General features: G+C 31.9%; 1 protein-coding gene across 1 annotated transcript; it reads left to right on the top strand.

Annotated features, from left to right (window-relative positions):
* Positions 1 to 3,056: 3,056 nt before the first annotated feature.
* LOC148620370 (tachykinin-like peptides receptor 99D) lies at positions 3,057 to 19,706 on the top strand. Its single transcript, XM_088581200.1, has 5 exons — positions 3,057 to 3,706; positions 11,962 to 12,165; positions 14,967 to 15,117; positions 17,987 to 18,183; positions 18,875 to 19,706. The coding sequence occupies exons 1-5, from the start codon at positions 3,333 to 3,335 to the stop codon at positions 19,104 to 19,106; spliced, it is 1,158 nt and encodes a 385-aa protein (XP_088437326.1). The 5' UTR covers positions 3,057 to 3,332; the 3' UTR covers positions 19,107 to 19,706.
* Positions 19,707 to 20,098: the final 392 nt, after the last annotated feature.

Genomic DNA, 20,098 nt, shown 5'->3' with positions numbered 1-20,098 from the left:
GAGAACCAAGGTTATAGGGTAATCAAAAGAATGTAATCCAGAGACAAAGACCAGACATACTTAACAAAGAACATAAAGTAACTAAAATCATACATACAAAGTAACAGATGAAAGGGAAGTTGACAATTCTGTATGATGAGTCATCACGTTTGTCGCAAAGTTTGGTCAATAGTTTTCCTTTACCATCGACTTCTAAGTGTAGGTCAACATATGAGGCTGACCTCACAGTGTCTGTAGTATCATTTATCCCAAGTTCTATGGGGTTGATGTGATGTATCAAATCCCCGAAATTAGGATTGTTTAAATATAATACGTCATCTATATTGCGGAAACTGAGATTGTAGGATCTAGCTGAACGATATTATTTCTTTCGGATCAGATCAGCTACAATGTCAGCATCATAAGAATGATGTAATAGGTCAGCAAGAAGAGAAGCACAATTTGTTCCCATTGGAATGCCGACCGTTTGTTGAAAAATGCAGCCACCACACTGGACAAATATGTTGTCGATTTAAAAATCCAGCATTTTGTAAGAAACTTCTGTATATTTGGAAGATGATTTGGAAATATTTCTTACAAAGTATGAGGAATCTCTACTAAGAACTATATATTTGTATCTAGGTGTACCATCATTTTGGAAAAAAACAACGATGTATAATGTCGGGATTTTAACTGAGTATGGGGAATAGAAGTATACAGTGTTGAAAATACATAGATTTAAATGCTATTATAATCTGATGATAGTCTTGAACTGATGGTCTCCAGAAGATCTTTCGAATTTTTCAGGATCCACATTTACATAATACCACTACGGGAGTAACAAGTGTTGTAATAGGACTGCAGACCGTCTTTGGCAGCTGTGAGTATAGAAGTTAAAAGTCTTGAAAGAGGTTTGGTGGTACATTTTGCAGATCCAGCTATGTTACGTTGTTTGTATGTATTTTTGTGAAGTTTAGGAATCCATTAAATAGACGGTAAATCACAATTATCGTCTTTAGTACAGAGTCCAAAAGAGGATATCACAGATTTATGGTTTTTCAAAATCTCTTCTTTGGAGAGTGTGGTAGCAGTATAGGATTTATCACTGATATTATTATCTACTTCTACCTCTGATGATAAACATTGGATATAAAACGTTTTGCAGACAAACCCGTGTTGTTTTGGGCTTTGCCTGCTGCTATGACAACATATTTGTCATGCATTATAGGCAATTTTCCACTACATCGGGGTCTTTGAAAACTGATGTAGCATTGGCACTCATTGACCTACTTAAAACTTTCATTTGTTTCAAAATTAAAGACCTCACGGCCTATAACCACTCTGACAGAGGATCAATGTCTTCTTGTTCTCGCTTTATCAATTTTCTTGCGTAGTCCTCCACGGCATCCATAAGAACTTTGAATTTATAATTCCAATTTATGGAGCGTGGTTCACGGTACTTGGGACCTTTAGAAATGATATTACGTAAATATTCAATTTCGATGATGGTTAAATTTCCCCTAATGACGTGACCGGAAGGGCCATATTTGAATGGAGAGTTTTTTGCAAGAATTATCAGATGGTTTAAAATAGCTTATTGGAATAAAATAAGAATAATAAATAAGTGAACAATAGCCATATTTAACATGTAACAGGATACTACATTTGATAACCATGATAAATACAATTTTTTATAATGCGGGGTGTGACTATATGGTTGGTTAACCCTCCGTCGAGGACCTTAGGTCAACTAGTATCGTTGAAATAATTTTGTATATATAGTTAAAAGTTGACTATTATATTTTTTTTTATTTTGCTTCTTTTTCGCCTGAACTAAAAATATGAAGACCGGGTTGATTTAAGTAGATTGAACTGAAGGTAAAAAAGAGAAATAAATGAAATGTGGATATTTGATCAATAGGAAAAAGACGAAAAAACCTTGCAAGGAATTATATTTGCGTTGCTTTATATGTACGTTCAAACTTGTGACGTCAACGATAATAGTGCATAACGATCAACTACTTGAATGTAGACAAAAATTCCTAAGCCTGTATATCGGCTTTTTGCAAAAAACAATATGTTCTTTGGTATATTAAGGTTAATACAAAGAATATACAACAACCATATACATATATATGAATATGGTTGTTAGATATATTGTATTCTATTATAAAATAAAATTATTTCTGCATCTGAATCGGCCAGGGGAAACAATATCGGGTAATATATCGTTTGTCTTTCATATATTACGCCATTTTAAAACTCCTTTCACCCAGTGCGATGGTATTTTGTTTGCCCTTCTACACTTACTTTAAATATTGAGTAAATCAGGGTTATACACGACTTAGAATACACCTTTCTAAAGAATTTGATTTCAGGGTTTCTTTTTCAATGACAATGCAACCCCGGCAACAATGCGTCTTCTTTTTTTTTCAAAAGTAGGGAATATTTGTCCAAGAACCTTTCTTTCTGATACATTGACACGAATCTACGCAAATACAACTGTTTGTTTATCATCAGTTTTTAGAAGATAACTGTAGGATTTGTAAGCGCACCTGAAAGATAATTACAGCTTGAGATAATATTTATCATAAAAGGAACCAACAGACCAAATGTTTTGACACATATTTTATTAGTATATCTTAATTTCAATCTCGTCATAAAGCGTAAGCTTAATTTAGCTTTATTGTGGGAACTTTCTCACGTAGACCACCAATTAAATATGCGTTTAATAGAATTATTTCTCAATTTGTATCATTCCAGGAATTCAATCATTCCACCCCAATAAATAAGCAAGTAGAGGGAATAAATATGAGTATGCGATGTACGATGTTCGCCAGTTAATTCCAAAACGATAAATCGCTCATTAAATGCTCGATAGATGAATTAATATTTTTCCATCGCAACGGAAGGTAGAGGTGAAGTATTTTTCCTCATATATCGAATTTCCACTGTAATTACCTACTTTTGCTATCGATCGTTTTGGATCAGTGCTTGAAATCTGTTGATCTTTTATGGTATAACTCTTGGTAATTGAAGTACAGCATCATTGCTCTACCTAACTCAATGATGAAAATGTCAAAAGGTCTTCCTTGTTTTAAGTAGTTGGTTTAAACTGTGAAAATGTGATCTTATATAACCAATAACTTTTCATTATCATCATTCAACTGAGGTTTCACCTTTCCAATTGTGTTTTTAAATAAATGTCTGAGGAAATTTGCCAAAAGTAGAATAGGAAGTACACACAGATATCTGTGGTAGTGCATTATTACTACCTGATTATAGAACTGGAAATTGGAATTCAAACCCTCACAATCATGCAGGATTGATAATTGTGTAGTGTGTATTGTTAGATGATGCAGGGGAATGTTCAGATAAATTCTCAAAATATGACAATGTTGGAGAACCCATTTGTTATGCCCTGGTGGCAACAGGCGATTTTCATAACAGCCTTTATCATTCTCTTTCTAATGGCTACTGTTGGAAATTTAGTAGTTATATGGATAGTTCTAGCACACAAACGCATGAGAACAGTAACAAATTATTTTTTAGTAAATTTGGCCGTTGCTGATGGATTGATTTCAGTGCTAAATACCTTGTTCACGTCGACATTTTTAATGTATCAAGATTGGTGGTATGGAGAAATATGGTGCAAATTTACAACTTTCATCTCGGTATGCACAGTAACGGCAAGTGTTTTAACATTGATGGCAATCTCAATTGACAGGTAAGTACAATGACACCTGTTTAAACTGAACATCTATTATAGGGTAATATAACATATTTTGTTTTCCTTACCCTACCGGTACACCTGGTCCGTTCTCCCAGTTTTTAGTGGAGTACGAGGTGCTCATTTGCTTTTGTTACTTTGTATGTATGATTTTAGTAACCTTATGTTCTTTGTTGTGTATGTCTATTTTCCATGTCTGGTCTTTGTCCCTGGATTACATTATTTGGATTACCGCTATAACCTTGGTTCCCTTGATTACTCTTCCAAACTGTTATGAAGGAACAAATGATATGTGTCTGGTCTGGGCGGGTTTTCAGGTTAATAAGTGCTCATTTTAGACATGTTTTACTGTATCAAATGCAGGTGAATTGAGTAGTAAGGAAAATTCTACAAAACGTTGGTTGTTCAAAGTAGTATGCATTTGTAAGTAGAATTCCGTAAAATCGTTTTAAAATATATCATTAATCACAGACACTGTGAAACTACAATTAATTTAGTCCTCATATAGAATCAAGCAGTCGGTATATATATATGTTTTATTTCACAAGTTAAGTAGCGGTCTTTGTAAGAATCATACGTGATACACCCAAAAAAAGGCTATATATTTCTTTTGATATTAAGTTTCTTTATAAATCTATATGATGAAATGTATAATCATTCATTCCAACTTGTCTGCTCTTTGGGGATTGTCCACTTGCAAAACCACACAGTTTCTTTTTTTACAGAGTTATTGCCCTCTATGGTGTATTATATATTTATATAATTTATCTCATAAGAACACGGTTTCTGTAAAAAGCCACACAATATTTTGATTCACATTAGCATTGTATATGAAATATCAAAAATAAAGAATATGTTGGCTTTCCAACCATGTATCACATTTTCATGATTCTTAGCTGGAGAGCTACTTAATATTTTTCTACCACTCATTTCCAAGTCTTATAAATGTATTTGTCGCTTTATAGCAGATAGTTTAATTAAAGTAAAGGGTCAATGGATATTGCCCAATACCCACTAAAATAGGTATTAATTTATCTCAATAAATTTAAAATTGAAATCATGTAGAAATAAGGTGTCTGTTACTTTATAAAACATGTTTTATTTTTAAAAAATAGCCATCTTAACAACATCATTTATAAAAGATAGTATCAATTCTCATCACAAGATTACCCTTCATATATATAAATGAATAAAAACAGATATTGTGAAACGCATCAACTGCACGAGCGTATAGATAGTAATTGATTATTCGAGAGCACCAAAAGGACTTCAAAAAGTTTAAACACACTGTAAAGTAAGCCCTGAAAAGTACCGACGACTAAGAAATAAAATATATGGTACACGAACGTTGAGAATTCTTCAAAATCAAACTAAAAGGTTGTATAACGACACAACAACACATAAATGACCAACTTCTCATGACTGTAGACAGAAACACGAAATCTGAAGTGGGGATAAATGAGACTTACTTCTCTTTTTTAATGTTTAAAATGAATTATACAAATAACACAATACCATAAAATGCACTCAATAATACATCCTATTCTCTACATAAAATATCTCAACCACACCATATGGACAAATAAGGATAACAACAAAATTATCGAACAATAATCCATCTCATAATCAAGTCATGTCCAAAATTAATCTGGCAAAATAGATATTACACCACCGTAGCAGCAAAATGCGATATTAATTTCAAGAAGGCTCGACAAAATTGAAAGCCAGCTCAGAACATTCTGAAAATGACCGAAACTACCAGCATTCGAAATAATCTGTCACTGCTATTCTAGTAAAATGGATTAGGAGTAGAAACGTCAACTACTAAATAGGCAAGATTCGATGTAGTGCAAAACTAAAAATGACTTTTTTTATAATTTGGGATGCAATTGTCTGTAGAATATCTTTATTTGCGAAAACATTGTGATGAGGAATATCTTATTTGTACTTAAAATCAAATTATAAATTGAATATCTACGATTTCTCGAAGAGTAAATGATAACGAATTGCACTTTGTATCTATGTTTGATATATTGTTAGAAAGTACGTTTCATTGTGTAGTTGATGATTGATATTATTGAAAGTGTTTTAAAGTGTTTTAAAGTATTTTAAGGTTTTTCATTTATGGTCTTATTTCCAATGAGGAAGCACTACTAACTTACATTTCAGTTTAATTAATTTTCAAGTTTTGAGATTCGTTTGGAAGGGATAATGCAATCCTCGTTTATGAGTAGGCGAATAAAATGTAATTGAATAATATTAACATTTGGTAATTTCCTAGTATTTATTTCAATAATGTTGTTGCTCCAGCCAAAAAAAATTGCTTCCTGCTACAAGCAAGAAAAAAAACAAGGTAGGTAGGTGTGGAAATTTTTTATTGTTAAAAAAAACATTTTGCATCGAGCTAATGGGGAATCAATCTAGATTTTAACGGTGCTTGAGCCGAATGGCCATAAACCGACTAGGGTAACTACGGTAGTTGGAAACAGACATATTGTTTTGCCTTAATAGCCAAGTGACAATACTATTTTCCAATTATTAAATAATATTCATCTTTTTTTTACTTAATTTTGAATTATCAACTTTCTGTTTTAATTGATATTGTTTCCCATTCAACTTAAAGTATTTCTTTTTTACATCAGCAAGACAAGTGTGAAATTTGTTGAGTAAGAACGGCAAAAGTGCCTATTTACACTTACATTATCCACTGCGTCTTGACTCATTTATATAACAAGCAATATTGACTGCTTATTCACACCTTACATGAAATTCATTAACAGTTCCATTCTAATATAGTAATGGAACATATGAGATATATGGCAAGTGGTTATGAGTAAATAGTTCAAAATGGAAGGCGTGAATTTACAGGTAGCACAACAAGAATCGAAATCTTACCTACATGATATAGTTAAACGCTCATAAAAACTCTAGACCAATTACAAAAATTCGTAATGTACAATGAAATAATAATTTTTAAAGATACTTACTTTCCACACTTTTCATCGACTTTACACGGTAAATTTCTTTAGTTCTTCTAATTCCCTAGAACATTCATTTTTATACAAATTAAATATTGTCGGTGATTGATATGGTGCTTGTTTCGATACTTTAGGTTTTGAGTACTTGTCGAATACATGAGTAATCAAGGGATTTAAGATTCTACCGGAATTTAAAAGAATGTTATTTAGGGACAAAGACCAGACACGGAAAACAGACATATAAACACTACAAAACAAGCAAAACAAAGTAACAAATGTAAATGAGTAAATCAGAATCCACCATAAAACTCGGACCACGGTCAGGCGCACCAAATGCTTGTTGGATTTTGAACTTTCTCAGTATTTGATTTCAATGCTGACGATATCAGATACATTGTAACTCATAGTAAACTATGTGTAACAGGTCAAGATATGCATTTTTTAGATTAGTATTTCGTTGTATCTTCAAAAAGTAGCAACCACTCACCATGTTAGAATAATGATTCCAATCCTTCGATTTGCTTCCTATTAAATGTCTTTGGAAAGTATGTTATTTTTGGTATAACAAAATAAATGCCATTGAATATATGGATATTTTTTCCTTTTTGTTTTGTGTTAAATGTCAACAATTCAATTATGTGCAACATAAATAAAAGTAGTTTTCAACAAGTCCTTTTCGTCAATATTTGTCTTTGAAGATTACTCCATCCTTAAATACAATTGATATGCAGAAATGCCATATTATTCTGCCACTTTTGATTAGTTATTTGATAAAGATGAGCGTGCTGTTCGATATTTCAAGTTTTGAAGAGTGCAACGTCTGATAAAAGCTAAAATATAAACATATGTTTACCGATAGATAGATAGAAACAACTAAATTTGCAGGTATGTTCTTTAAGCAAATCTATTAATGCCGATTTTAACTAGTCGATGGATTAAATATTTATTCGTTGAGTTAACCTTTATTATCAACGTCGCCATTGTGTACACACATCTACCGTTACTTTCTGTAAAAACACATGTCTAAAGTGCTTGGAGCTACAGTCTAAAACAGACATATATATAGTGTTTGAATAACACGATTACAAAATACAGCACGGTAAACGTAGGACATCGGTACTTTTATTCATTATTAACAAAATATCAAAGTAAAAATATTTGTGTGTAATGAGGTTTAGCGCACTTTAAAACCTAGATTTAAACCACCATTATTTTAAATGCTTGCACCAAGTCAGGACCATTTCAGAACCAGCTGCTCCGGTGGTGTAATATCTATTTTTCCAGATTTGTTTTTGACTTGGTTATGGATCAGATTAGTGTAATTTTGTTGTTACCCATATTTTTAATCAATAAAAACTGATCATCTTCTTGTCAACTTAATATAAGGTAGTTAATGATTCAATTTAATCCATTTTGGTGTAAAATAGATCTAATTCACTACTTGTATCTGTATTTAGCACATCTATTTATTTCCTGTTTTGTTCTTGCATGATATAGTTTGATTGGTAAAACCATTGATATATTTGTTGATAAATAATTTACTGTCACGATATGTAAATCATTTAAAAAATAAAGACTTAGAAGCATTCCATACATCAATTTATTTTTAAAGACTTGAACGATTTGTATAGCGAAAACAGAGAAACGATTCAATATTTCATTGAATAACCATTTTTACTACAGGGAAAAGAAAACAAAGAGTTCTGTAGACCATAAATCATAGGAATACTTGATGACTTTCAAATAAACATCAGAATAATAATATATAAATCAATTCTGCTTCATTTGGTGTAACAGCCAGATAGTAGGTACCAATATCGCTGCTAAGGGGAAATCATCAGTTCGTTGATACTTGAATTCGCAAATTTGACATCTCTATCATACAAGCGAATGAGGAATTTCTTTTCCCTTGAGAGCTTAACTAACAAACAATGATGATTCCTGAGTAATTGTATTTTTTTTATAACTTTTTTTTTTGTATTGCTTGTTTTTGTTCTTTTTTATATATTCATAAATAAATAAATTATAAATATATATATATATATGTTATATCTTGTTGTTTTTCCTTGTCAATAATAAGAGCCTTTACCCATTGATGTCCTCTTCTTGATATCCCCCCCCATTATACAGGTGTTTTATTATGTTAACCGTTGATGAATATTTAAGTAGCAGTCTTTATAAAAATCTGACAGAAGGTGATTCATGTATTAAAAAAATCCCCATTTCTTGTTCGTCAGAATCAGTAACATACCACATAATTAGTCTTAGTTTTTCATTTTAGTTGTTGCGCATTTGTGATAAAAATTATATAGATTGTGTATGAAATCGACCATCATACGAACAGTCCCGTTCTAAGTAAAAACTATCGTGGGGAAAGAGAGGAATACTGGATACGCAGACTAGGTACTGCAATACCTTACAGATGCAATGACAACATCAGAAGTATAGGAAACTTTTCAAGCCAATATAACAATAGCATAAATGTAACGAATTTATTTGACAAAAATCCAAGACGGGAAAGAAGTCATGGCCATCGCCACTATACGTCACCTAAGTTACATGATGTCTCCATAGATGATCTCCTTCCTTTCATACAAAAACCTCTTGGACTTCATCACATTAGAACCAAACTTTATTCTATACCTCTCACTCTACTACACTCCCTTTACAAAACAAGTCTTGACACTCCTGTTTCTGACCCCACCTCATCATTATTCAGACTTGTTGCCATCATTTTGGATATTGGTTTCCACAGACTCTTTAAACCAGTTTGTGTGAAAAGTCAAGATGAAGAAAAACGATCATTTCTTCCACTACCGTTTGTCAACAAAGGTATAGATGCAATTAATTTGGCTAACATCCTCCATCACAAAAACGTTACCAACAAAATTCCCCCATATTTGAAGGACAAATCAATACTAATTATTTCATATTTTTATACTTCACCCATCGCATCCAAAATTTTCAATTATAAAAGGCTATTGCAGAACCTCGAGATTGAAGATTTCAAGGCTAAACAACCTGACTATTCTCGCAAAACCTCTCCATTCAAATATGGTCCTTCTGGTCACGTCGTTACGGGAGATTTAACCATTATCGAAAACGAATCTCTGCGTACTATCCTTTCTAAAGGTCCCAAGTACAGTGAACCACGATCCATAAATTGGAATTATAACTTTAAATTTCTTATGGATGCCGTCGAGGAATATGCAAGAAAATGGATAAAACGAAAACAAGAAGACATTGATTCTCTGTCAGAGTGGTTAAAGGCCGTGAGGCCTTTAATTTTGAAACGAATGAAAGTTTTAAGTAGGTCAATGAGTGCCAAGGCTATATCAGTTTTCAAAGCCCCCGATGTAGCAAAAACATTGTCTACTACATTTGTATACATGACAAATATGTTGTCGTACCAGCAGACAAAGCCCAAAACAACATTGTTTTTGTCTGCAAAACGTTTTATATCCAATGTTTATTATCAGAGGTAGACGTAGAAATTAATAGCAGTGATAAGACCTATACTGCTACCATTCTTTCCAAAGTTCCAAAGTAGAGATTGTGGAAAACCATAAATCTGTGATATCTCTTTTGGTCTCTCTACCAGGGACGATGATTGTGATTTACCGTCTATGTACTGGATTCCTAAACTTCACAAGAATCCATACAAACAACGTTTCATAGCTAAATCTGCAAAATGTACCACCAAACCTCTTTCAAAACTTTTAACGTCTATACTCACAACTGTCAAAGAGGGTCTGCAGTCCTACCACAACACTTGCTACTCCCGTAGTGGTGGTATTAATTCAATGTGGATCCTGAAAAATTCGAAAGAGCTTACGGAGACAATCGGTTCAAGACTACTATCTGAATATAACAGGATTGAAACCTATGATATTTCAAGACTGTATACTTCTATTCCCCATACTCAGTTAAAATCCTGATTTAAAAACATTATACTTCGTTGCTTTTCCAAAAAAGATGGTACACCTAGATCCAAATATATAGTTCTTAGTAGAGATTCCTCTTACTTTGTAAGAAATAATTCCAAATCATCTTCCAAATATACAGAGGAAGATATTTACAAAATGCTGGAATTTTTAATCGACAAAATATTTGTCCAGTATGGTGGACGTGTTTTTCAACAAACAGTCGGCATTCCAATGGGAACAAATTGTGCTCCTTTACTTGCTGAATTATTCCTTCACTCTTATGAGGCTGACTTTATAGCTTATCTGATCAGAAAGAAATAATATCATTTAGCTAGATCCTTCCGCTATATAGATGACGTATTATCTTTAAATAATCCTAATTTCGGGGATTTGATACATCGCATCTACCCAAAAGAACTTGCGATAAAGGATACTACAGACACTTTGAAGGCAGCCTCATATCTTGACCTACACTTAGATTTCGATGATAAAGGAAAACTATTGACCAAACTTTACGACAAACGTGATGACTTTTCATTCAGAATTGTCAATTTTCCTTTGATCTGTTGCAACATCCCTTCGGCTCCTGCGTATGGAGTGTTCATATCACAACTCATACGTTATGCCAGAGCTACGCAGACTTTTTGTATCGCGCTATAACTCTAACAAATAGGCTTCTGGAACAGGGTTATGTTGTTATGGTCGTCATCATGAACTCGTGGATCGTTATGGTGTATCCATCAGCACCATGAAAACTGATTTGTTCAACGGGTCATAGTTTTCCTTTCCTCGTTTGTCTACCCCGGAGTTGACTTTTTATGAGCAACTCGGTGGGTGTTTTTAGAAAAGCAGACGACGCTTACCCTGGTCCATGCTCCCAGTTTTTAGTGGAGTCCGAGGTGCTGATTAACTTTTGTTACTTTGTATGTATGATTTTAGTTACTTAATGTTCTTTGTTGTGTATGTCTGTTTTCCATGTCTGGTCTTTGTCCCTGGATTACATTATTTTTATTACCGCTATAACCTTGGTTCCCTTGATTACTCTTTTGCAGGAGTTATAATTCTTGATCTGGTTTAATCTGGTTGATTTTAGTGGGAAATGTGTGGTTTTCCAAAAACAATGTAGTTTAAAATACAAAAGAATTATCGTTACATTGAGCATATAAGACCAAAATAGAATCATTTGTTTGGTTAGCTTTTTGACACCACCTCTACAATGGGAAATGTCTGAATTTTATTTAGAAGAGTATATAAGCATTGTTCTTTTTTAAACATATTGATTAAAATGCAAGAAACATAAATCAATGGACACAAATGTTATTGGGATATTTTTATCGATTATTTTCAGGTACATGGCCATTGTGCATCCTATGCGGCCGAGGCCTACAAATCGAGTAGTCCTAGCAGTATCATCTATTTGGGCTGTGTCAATTCTCCTTGCATTGCCCAACATTCTATACGGAAAGGAAGTTCATTACCAAAATTCTACGCAAGTGACATGTACCCTTGTCTGGCCCGACGGGGAACCCTCAGTCAGTGAGATAGATATATGGTAGGTCTGCAGTCCTTTAAAAAAATTATTTGTTCTCACGTAATATCGAAATTATATTTTGGCAAAAGATATTATCATGGCAAACACATGAACAGTATATACTCTTTATTAGATTAAAACTACAGTAAAAATGAACCACGACATTTAGGAATAGAGGTTGTACTTGAAAATATAATACAAATCATGAAATTAACCACAAATGTGTATGTCTATTTAGATAGATCAAGCCTAAAGTATTGCTTTAATATACTGCAAAGGCTATCAGTGTTATTTATTCTTATATCTATAATAGGTTTTAATCCATTTTATCGTGGTCCTACAAAGGGAGTCCAATCTCAGTTTTATGTAAAAAAAAAAGGACTTATAAATTTATTTCACAATATGACATTCATCATTTATTATTTATATCTTGAAATAGAATTTTTCCTTTGGTAAAATTTTGTAATGGTTTATGTCGATGAAATGTATTTTGTCTTGGATTTAGAACGTTCCCATTCGAATTTAAACTCCTTTTAGTAAACCGTATGACAACATGTGGTTTCTAACTGGACTGATATTTATCGTGACTATAATATCACGTGCAAATAACCCACTTACTCATCGTGTATGTTTAAATTTATATATATTGTCACATGCCTTGATTCAAGTCCGCTAAGATGAATCATCTATTAATGTATTGGGTTTAAAAGTGATTATATTTAAGTATTTAATTGAATTCATAACATGAAACAACGTATTCATTTTACTTACAAGTTACAAATCGACCTGATTCTCACCAGGAGTTTTCATGACAACACAAAGCCACCGTTTGCATTGGAAACAAAATTAAACAAAAACGACTTTAACATAGCTATCTACCAACTATTTATGTGACTTTTATGTTCATCTTATATTTAGAAAAGCTTAATAAAAAGCACTCCCCAATTTTGCTTAGCACGAATGGCTTTCACAATAAATATAGGAATATACTTCAGTTGTCTTGGAAATTCAATTAACACTAGAGGCAAAGCATGTATCATCACGAGAACATAGATCTCATAAAATTGAAACAAAGTAGTAATATCCGCATAAATCAGTCATTAAAATAAAAATGTAGTTTTGTATCTTCAAGTTATTTTTTCCTGAAACAATGTTGACAAACCTAAAGGGCGATATCTATCTAAAATGGTTTGACACGAATGACGGAAAGGATATCAAGGTGAATTTAAAGGAATGAATTATTTCATATTCATTTTTCTGTGATAAATCACATCTTTCATGTAACAAGGTATTTATCTTCCTTAAATCTGATATTACGGTTTCAATTTGTTGATTTTCAAATCGTGGTTTGATATATCATACTTCTTTATCATAAAATTTAGGTAGCATGGTGCAAGACCGACAGGGTCATATATTGCCTTATGACTTTATATCCAATAATTTATTATTTGCTCAATATTGACAATATAGAAATAAAAATCTGTTATAATCACTGAAAAAAAGTAATTTCAAATTTTGTAAATATTACAGGATAAAATATTAATCCACGTTTTGACTTTTTTTATTCAACCAATTTAATGTTCACCAAATTTTGTTACTGAAATTTTATCGGGAAGCGTCGGACGTCCTCATCTGTGAATGTTGAGTTGAAGTGGTAATAATGAAAGTGGGTTGTTAAAAAGTTTAAATACTAAGAATGTAATTGGCGGGAAACATGCATGAGTTCAAGGGTCAAAATGTATAGGACTTAGGTTAGTACTGAAGCCGTTTAACTGGCTTTAGTAAAAAAAGTCCATAAAAGTCTGTATATGTCCCGTCAGTCGAATGTAAATGAAAATGACTAAGTAATAAAATGAAATAAAAAAATGAATTATTTGATCTTTTGATCAACTTAGAAACACATATCAGCACCTGAATTAAATACCCATGACACATATACAGCAAATATTTTATTATTATTATTTATTTATTTGTTTTATAATTAGTAAATGCTGTTTAAGGATTTTCGCTGCTCATGTTCAGTCATTTGTTTTTTAATTTCCTCATCGACGCATTTGCTTTTATTTATTTCAATGGATTAATATTTGGCCCAGTGACGCTCACTTTTCTTTTTATCATTTTGTTAAACACACATTAAAATGTTATTTAAGGATTTTTTTATGACATTATTGTTATATTTTAGGATTCCTAATAATATAAAAACCAACTAAGCCAAAACCTATGAAAAATTCTTTCCCCGTCAAAATGTTTATGTCTCAATTCGAACACACTTATCCATCATTACTTTCCTTTTTTTATGTTTTTAGTTTAAAAGTTCACATTTCTTCGTTGTTTGTAAACTGAGCAGCGAACATCCTTAAAAACAATGTTGTTTACTTCGACTGAAATCTACTTAAAAGAGAAGATCCTTCACAATGCTGGTCAAACAGATAGGCGGTAGCGTGCTTACATTGAGTTTTATTTTTGAGCCAAAAAAGATATATTTCTGTATGCATATTTGTATTTTTAAACATAACTGTCAGTCAACTAACATTAACTTCAAAATCAAACGTATTGTTAAATGATTAAAATTTTACAAGCCGCTTCATTGACATATGTTTAGACAATAAAGGACGATGAGTATGTTTTCGATTAGAAAAACATAAAACAATCAAAAAGTAATATTAAGTTAAATTATTAAAGAATATAAGATAATGCATTTGTACATATCAATCCTGTATTTTTTAACCTAGAAATGACAATGACAACCCATTACCATGATGCATGTATATGTTTAGTGTAAATGAACAAACATCGATGAAATATATTTTTTAATACGTTAGGTATAATGTTGCTGTGATCATAATTTCCTATGCTGTACCAATACTGATACTTATTATAACTTACACATGCATTGGAATGGAATTATGGGGACAACGAGCAATAGGAGAAGACACATTGATCCAGTATGAGAGAATACAGTCAAAACGAAGGGTAAGAAACAGATCGATATAAGTGTAATCTTCTCCACAGACCTATAATTTACTTCCTGTTTAACAATGTAGCACTCCGCTAGCTTAAGGAGGTAGACCTAACGTAAGGGGCATAACTCTTACAAATCATTGGAACGTTTGTATTTACCATTGCACATCAATCTCATTTAAGCATCAAAGGAACTTAGACTTACTTCATTATGTTTCAAAGGAAAGCTTGAAAGGCTTTGGTGAAATGAATATGATACAAACATATTACTCATTTCAAGAGGTTATAGATTAAATTAGGTCTACCTCCTTAACAGCTATGCTTTAAAGGCATCTTTGGCATGATATGGGTTGTGTCTTCATTGTTCAACTTGATATACCGTGGTACTCAATCCAGCATGGATCGAATTGAGATTGATATCATATACGATGAGGGCATATAAGTTTTTGTAGGTTTAAACTGGTCCGGAGCTGGCATATCAGTTAACTGCTAGTAGTCTCTTTCGTCTACCCTGGATTTGACTTTTCATGAGCAACTCGGAGGTTGTTTCGAGAAAAGCAGAGGACGCTTACCCTAGCGGTGCACCTGGTCCATGATTCTAGTTTGTAGTGGAGTCCAAGTTGCTCATTTACTTTTGTTATTTTTTTATTTTGGTCATTGTATGTTCTTTGCTATGTTTGTCTATTTTTCATATCTGGTCCCTAAAGAACATTTTTTTTATTTCCGTTACAATCTTGGTTACCATGATTACTTTTGCAGTATATGCGTAATAATTACGTACACAAAATCGATCCAATTTTTGTTTGGAAGTAATGTCAGATACACTTTGTAAAAATCATGCAGACAAGATACAATCTGAAACATGCATGTCAATAACCCATCAATCTGACAATTTTTTTCGCAAAGAAATCATTTGTATTTAAATCGACCTCGGAATAGTCGATGAGCATATTTTGAGCATGCTCAATACGCTTCGGAGCGAGGTAAAATTATTTTCCCTACCTTATATCTAACTCGCGGTAATGTGTATTTAGCATGCTCTTCAACTTATCACAAACTCGTTTATTGGATGTCTACGTAAATGTTTATAATTTTTATTGAAATTTTATAAAATGTTTGATCCTGAAAGAGCGATGTCATTTGAATTTTTTTTCTCTAAAATTACAGGGTAGTCATTGTCTTACTGCAATGACTCTGATTGTCAAAATAGTCAAATTACACTATCAAACTGGTGGGTGAACTCATATCTCAAAACCTTTTTCTTACAGAGACTGACACTTTATTAATATCTTATTACATATATGCCTCTTTGAGAGAACATAATTGATACATTATTAATCGTTTCCTCTGCCCCTTAAGTTGCAATGCCTGTGTAACTACATTAAATTGGCACACGCATTCTTTTGTCCCATGAGAAATCAACTGATGATGATATTATAATTCATGAATCACTTGTAGATAAGATATTTGTAGTGTTTCGTCTCATAGTTTTTAACAGATTTGTGTCTTTTTACTAGGGAAATTAGAAAAAAAACTCTGTAAAATCATTACTGAACAAAAAAAGTTTACACATATAAAAAAAATCTTTACCAAATTGCAAATGTTTTTCAATCTTGAAGTACATAAGGTTCGATCCATGCTAAAATAGTGTTCCGATCTATCCGAGAATAATTGACATCATATCCTAAATCAAGTCTTGTAATACATTGTGCAATAACTATTGTCATAAATAACGTATACGTTGACGCGAATTAATTTCATTATCGTGCCGATAAAGCCATTTACATCTTAATGTCTGCAATCAAGTCATCAGTCATTTGTCATCTGTTTTTAATCATTAGAATGTTTGCTTGATAAACATTCAAACCGGATTTAGCCTTCACAGCTAAGCGTGGTACGTGATAGATACATTGGATTCATCAATGTAGGCAAAATACTTCCAAAGGGGCATTGATAATTCAAATTGAAACGTAATCATATATAATAGGCACCGAATGATTTGTTTGTGTTATAATTTATATTAATTTCATATATTTCATGATATTGATCAGTTCAAATTATGACCTTTCATTAAAACAACTTAATTATAATGCATAAATAATGTTATCTTGTTTGTCCTTTACTGCTATTTTAGAGTGTGATGCATCTAGTGTCTCGTTTAATTTACATGCTTAAATTTGCTATATAAGGCAATAAGAATTCTGACTAACAATAAAAGTTTAGATAATTTTTCTTCAATTGCACAAAAAAAACACGGATACAATAATTGTACTTATATGTATACTTATTTCTTGTTCTTTCAATAAACGTATTTACTTCTTTTTAAAAAGAAAGAAAGAATACACATAATTGCATCAACAAGTATTGAATCTTACAAAATTTCTTTGTTTTATTATACCTTACATAATAAAGGATTAATTCTATGGGATGAAATATTATCATGTGACATAGATTAATTTGAATATTTTTTGTTTAAATCACAAGAAAGGTTTAATAACCCCCAAAAATTCATGTGATCATTGAATAACCCTTCAAAAATAAAGAAAAACAGATGAATTACCCATCTATCACATTTGAAACCATGCATTTTTGACAGTTCTTTGTTTGTTCGGTATAATTAAACAATTACGGCACACTAATTCGGTGAATATCCAAAATTGTCAACATCTTTAAGGTTATACCCTTCGGGCTAAAGCCCTCAGGGAAATAACCCTGGTTCAGGTTGACAATTTTGGATATTCACCTCCTGATAGGGCCGTAATTGTATTATACACAGCAGTTGCATTGCACTTTAAAAACACTTGATTTATTACGGGGTCAATAGTTAGGACCAAGGTATAAACAAAAGCCATTTCTTCACCGTTACATTTTATTTTTACAGGTTGTGAAAATGATGATCTTCGTTGTAATTGTGTTTGGTATTTGTTGGTTACCATACCATTTGTATTTTGTCCTGGTTTCTGCTTTTCCAAAAATTACTCTAAAAAGATACATGCAACAGATCTATTTAGTAATCTATTGGATAGCAATGAGTAATTCTATGTACAACCCCATCATTTATTGTTGGATGAATAATAGGTAAGAAATATTTGTCTTCAAATATGCGTCATTTCATAGGATAAGCACGTCATTTTAGATGTTATGTGTATAAGAGTAATCAAGGGACCCAAGGTTATAATGGTAATCAAAAGAATGTAATCCAGTGACAAAGACCAGACATGGAAAACAGATATACACAACAAAGAACATAAAGTAACTAAAATCATACATACAAAGTAAAAACAGTAAATGAGGTCAGGTTTTTTCTCTATTTTCATTGAACTTTAGTTGATCAAATCAAACGCCTATAGAATGTGATTTCACCTGTTTCTACCTTCAACATACTAAAGGTGTTGTTTTCTTTATTAAACTACGTTTTACTATGTAGAATGAAAATCGTTACCTTAAAACGATTGGCTGAATGAATCAAATTTTAAATTCTTATAATTAAAAATTGAAATACAATTTAAAAATAATAAAAATAACAAAACCAAATGAATAAAACCAAACCGTTGCAAACAAAATAACAAAGAAATAAAAGAAACATTAATATTGTTACATTTGATAAAACAAAACGAAATTAAGGAACAAAAAAAAAACGTATTCACATTGCAGGATTGATTATATTATTCTACAAGAAAAAATATGCAATTCGAAATATTTTTGAAACATTTATTACTTTTTCATGTATAATAACTAACGCTCAGAGTATCATAAATTTTTGTTTTAGGTTCCGAAATGGGTTTGTAAATGCATTTTGCTCATGTCCATGGAGACCGTGTAAAAGATTTAGGACAAGACACTCTCATGGGGGACTGTTAAAACCTGTCACTCATTTTGCAATGACAGGAAAAGGATCTTTACGTAATGGTGATGTAATGCATTCTGTGACATATTACAATAGTAGGCACAATGGAATAATGAAACCAAAATGTTTAAGTGAGGATGAATATTGTGTTTAAACACGATCAATGTCATGTAACTGTTGAAACTATTTTGGCTGAGAATTCCACGGTTTCATTATATTGTTGCTAATCTGTTATATATACTATTATCATTTCTTCTATCTCAAATGAGAAATGACTTACTGATTTATTTACGACAATTACATTTAAGTATCAGTCTTTATTTTTAACGAAAATCAGACAGGTATGATTCATGCATGTAAGAAAACTACCGAATTAACTTCTATATTTAATTGGGACCACATAATCACTCTGAGTTTGCCATTCGTTTTTTTTTATTTTATTTTTTATTCCGAGATAAAATAAGACAATAAACAGGTCATTGTGAACGAAATTGATACTTTGGTTACGTGCTGTTCTCGATTTGATTTGATTTGGTTGATCGTACTGTGAATAAACAGTTTCCTCAAAAGACCAGTGCCTGATTCCATAAAAAAATTATTTCAATCTGAAATTGTCCTCAAGTTTTTAATTTCAAGTGATTTGATTCGTCAATATATGAGTTGAGGAAGGATTTAAGAAAATCTGACTTTGGATTATTTTATTAAACCCGTCCTGATTATAGGCCTATTGTTATTCAAACATATAGCATATGAAGACCGAAATATACGCGTTTGTTCGGGTTTTCGACACTATGACTGACCATAGGCAGTGCCCGAATTTTATAGGATTTTGTACTTAATGATAATTTATCTTAGAGTTGTTTAATATCAATATGACAGCAATAAACTCTCTTCTGGTTGGAGTTTAAACAAATATACGGTTTAAATACGCAAATAAAAATGAAAAATCTAAATATAGTGTTGCTTTATAAATCGTTCTTGAAATCTAGGATACCAGAATGTATACGTTCCTGTATTTATCTTAAGTAATACTCCAGCTAAGAATCATGCAAAATGTGATTCATGATTGGAAAGCCTACATATTTGTTATTTTTCATATTTTGTTGAAAATGTTATAGTAAACATTAAATAACATTTGAACCCTTT

This window comes from Perna viridis, chromosome 4, assembly GCF_037379345.1.
Source record: "Perna viridis isolate PV_CMFRI_1.1 ecotype Kerala chromosome 4, ASM3737934v1, whole genome shotgun sequence".
NCBI lineage: Eukaryota > Metazoa > Mollusca > Bivalvia > Mytilida > Mytilidae > Perna > Perna viridis.
Note: the sequence above shows the minus strand (reverse complement) of the source record. Positions and strands in the feature narration are given on the sequence as shown.

What these genes read in the sequence shown, in the direction of transcription:
- LOC148620370 (XM_088581200.1), top strand. Translation starts at nt 3,333, where the DNA reads ATGATGCAGGGGAATGTTCAGATAAATTCTCAAAATATGACAATGTTG. An exon ending in GTCAGTGAGATAGATATATG is followed by an intron (nt 12,166 to 14,966) that starts GTAGGTCTGCAG and finishes TTAATACGTTAG; the next exon opens with GTATAATGTTGCTGTGATCA. An exon ending in TATTGTTGGATGAATAATAG is followed by an intron (nt 18,184 to 18,874) that starts GTAAGAAATATT and finishes TTTTTGTTTTAG; the next exon opens with GTTCCGAAATGGGTTTGTAA.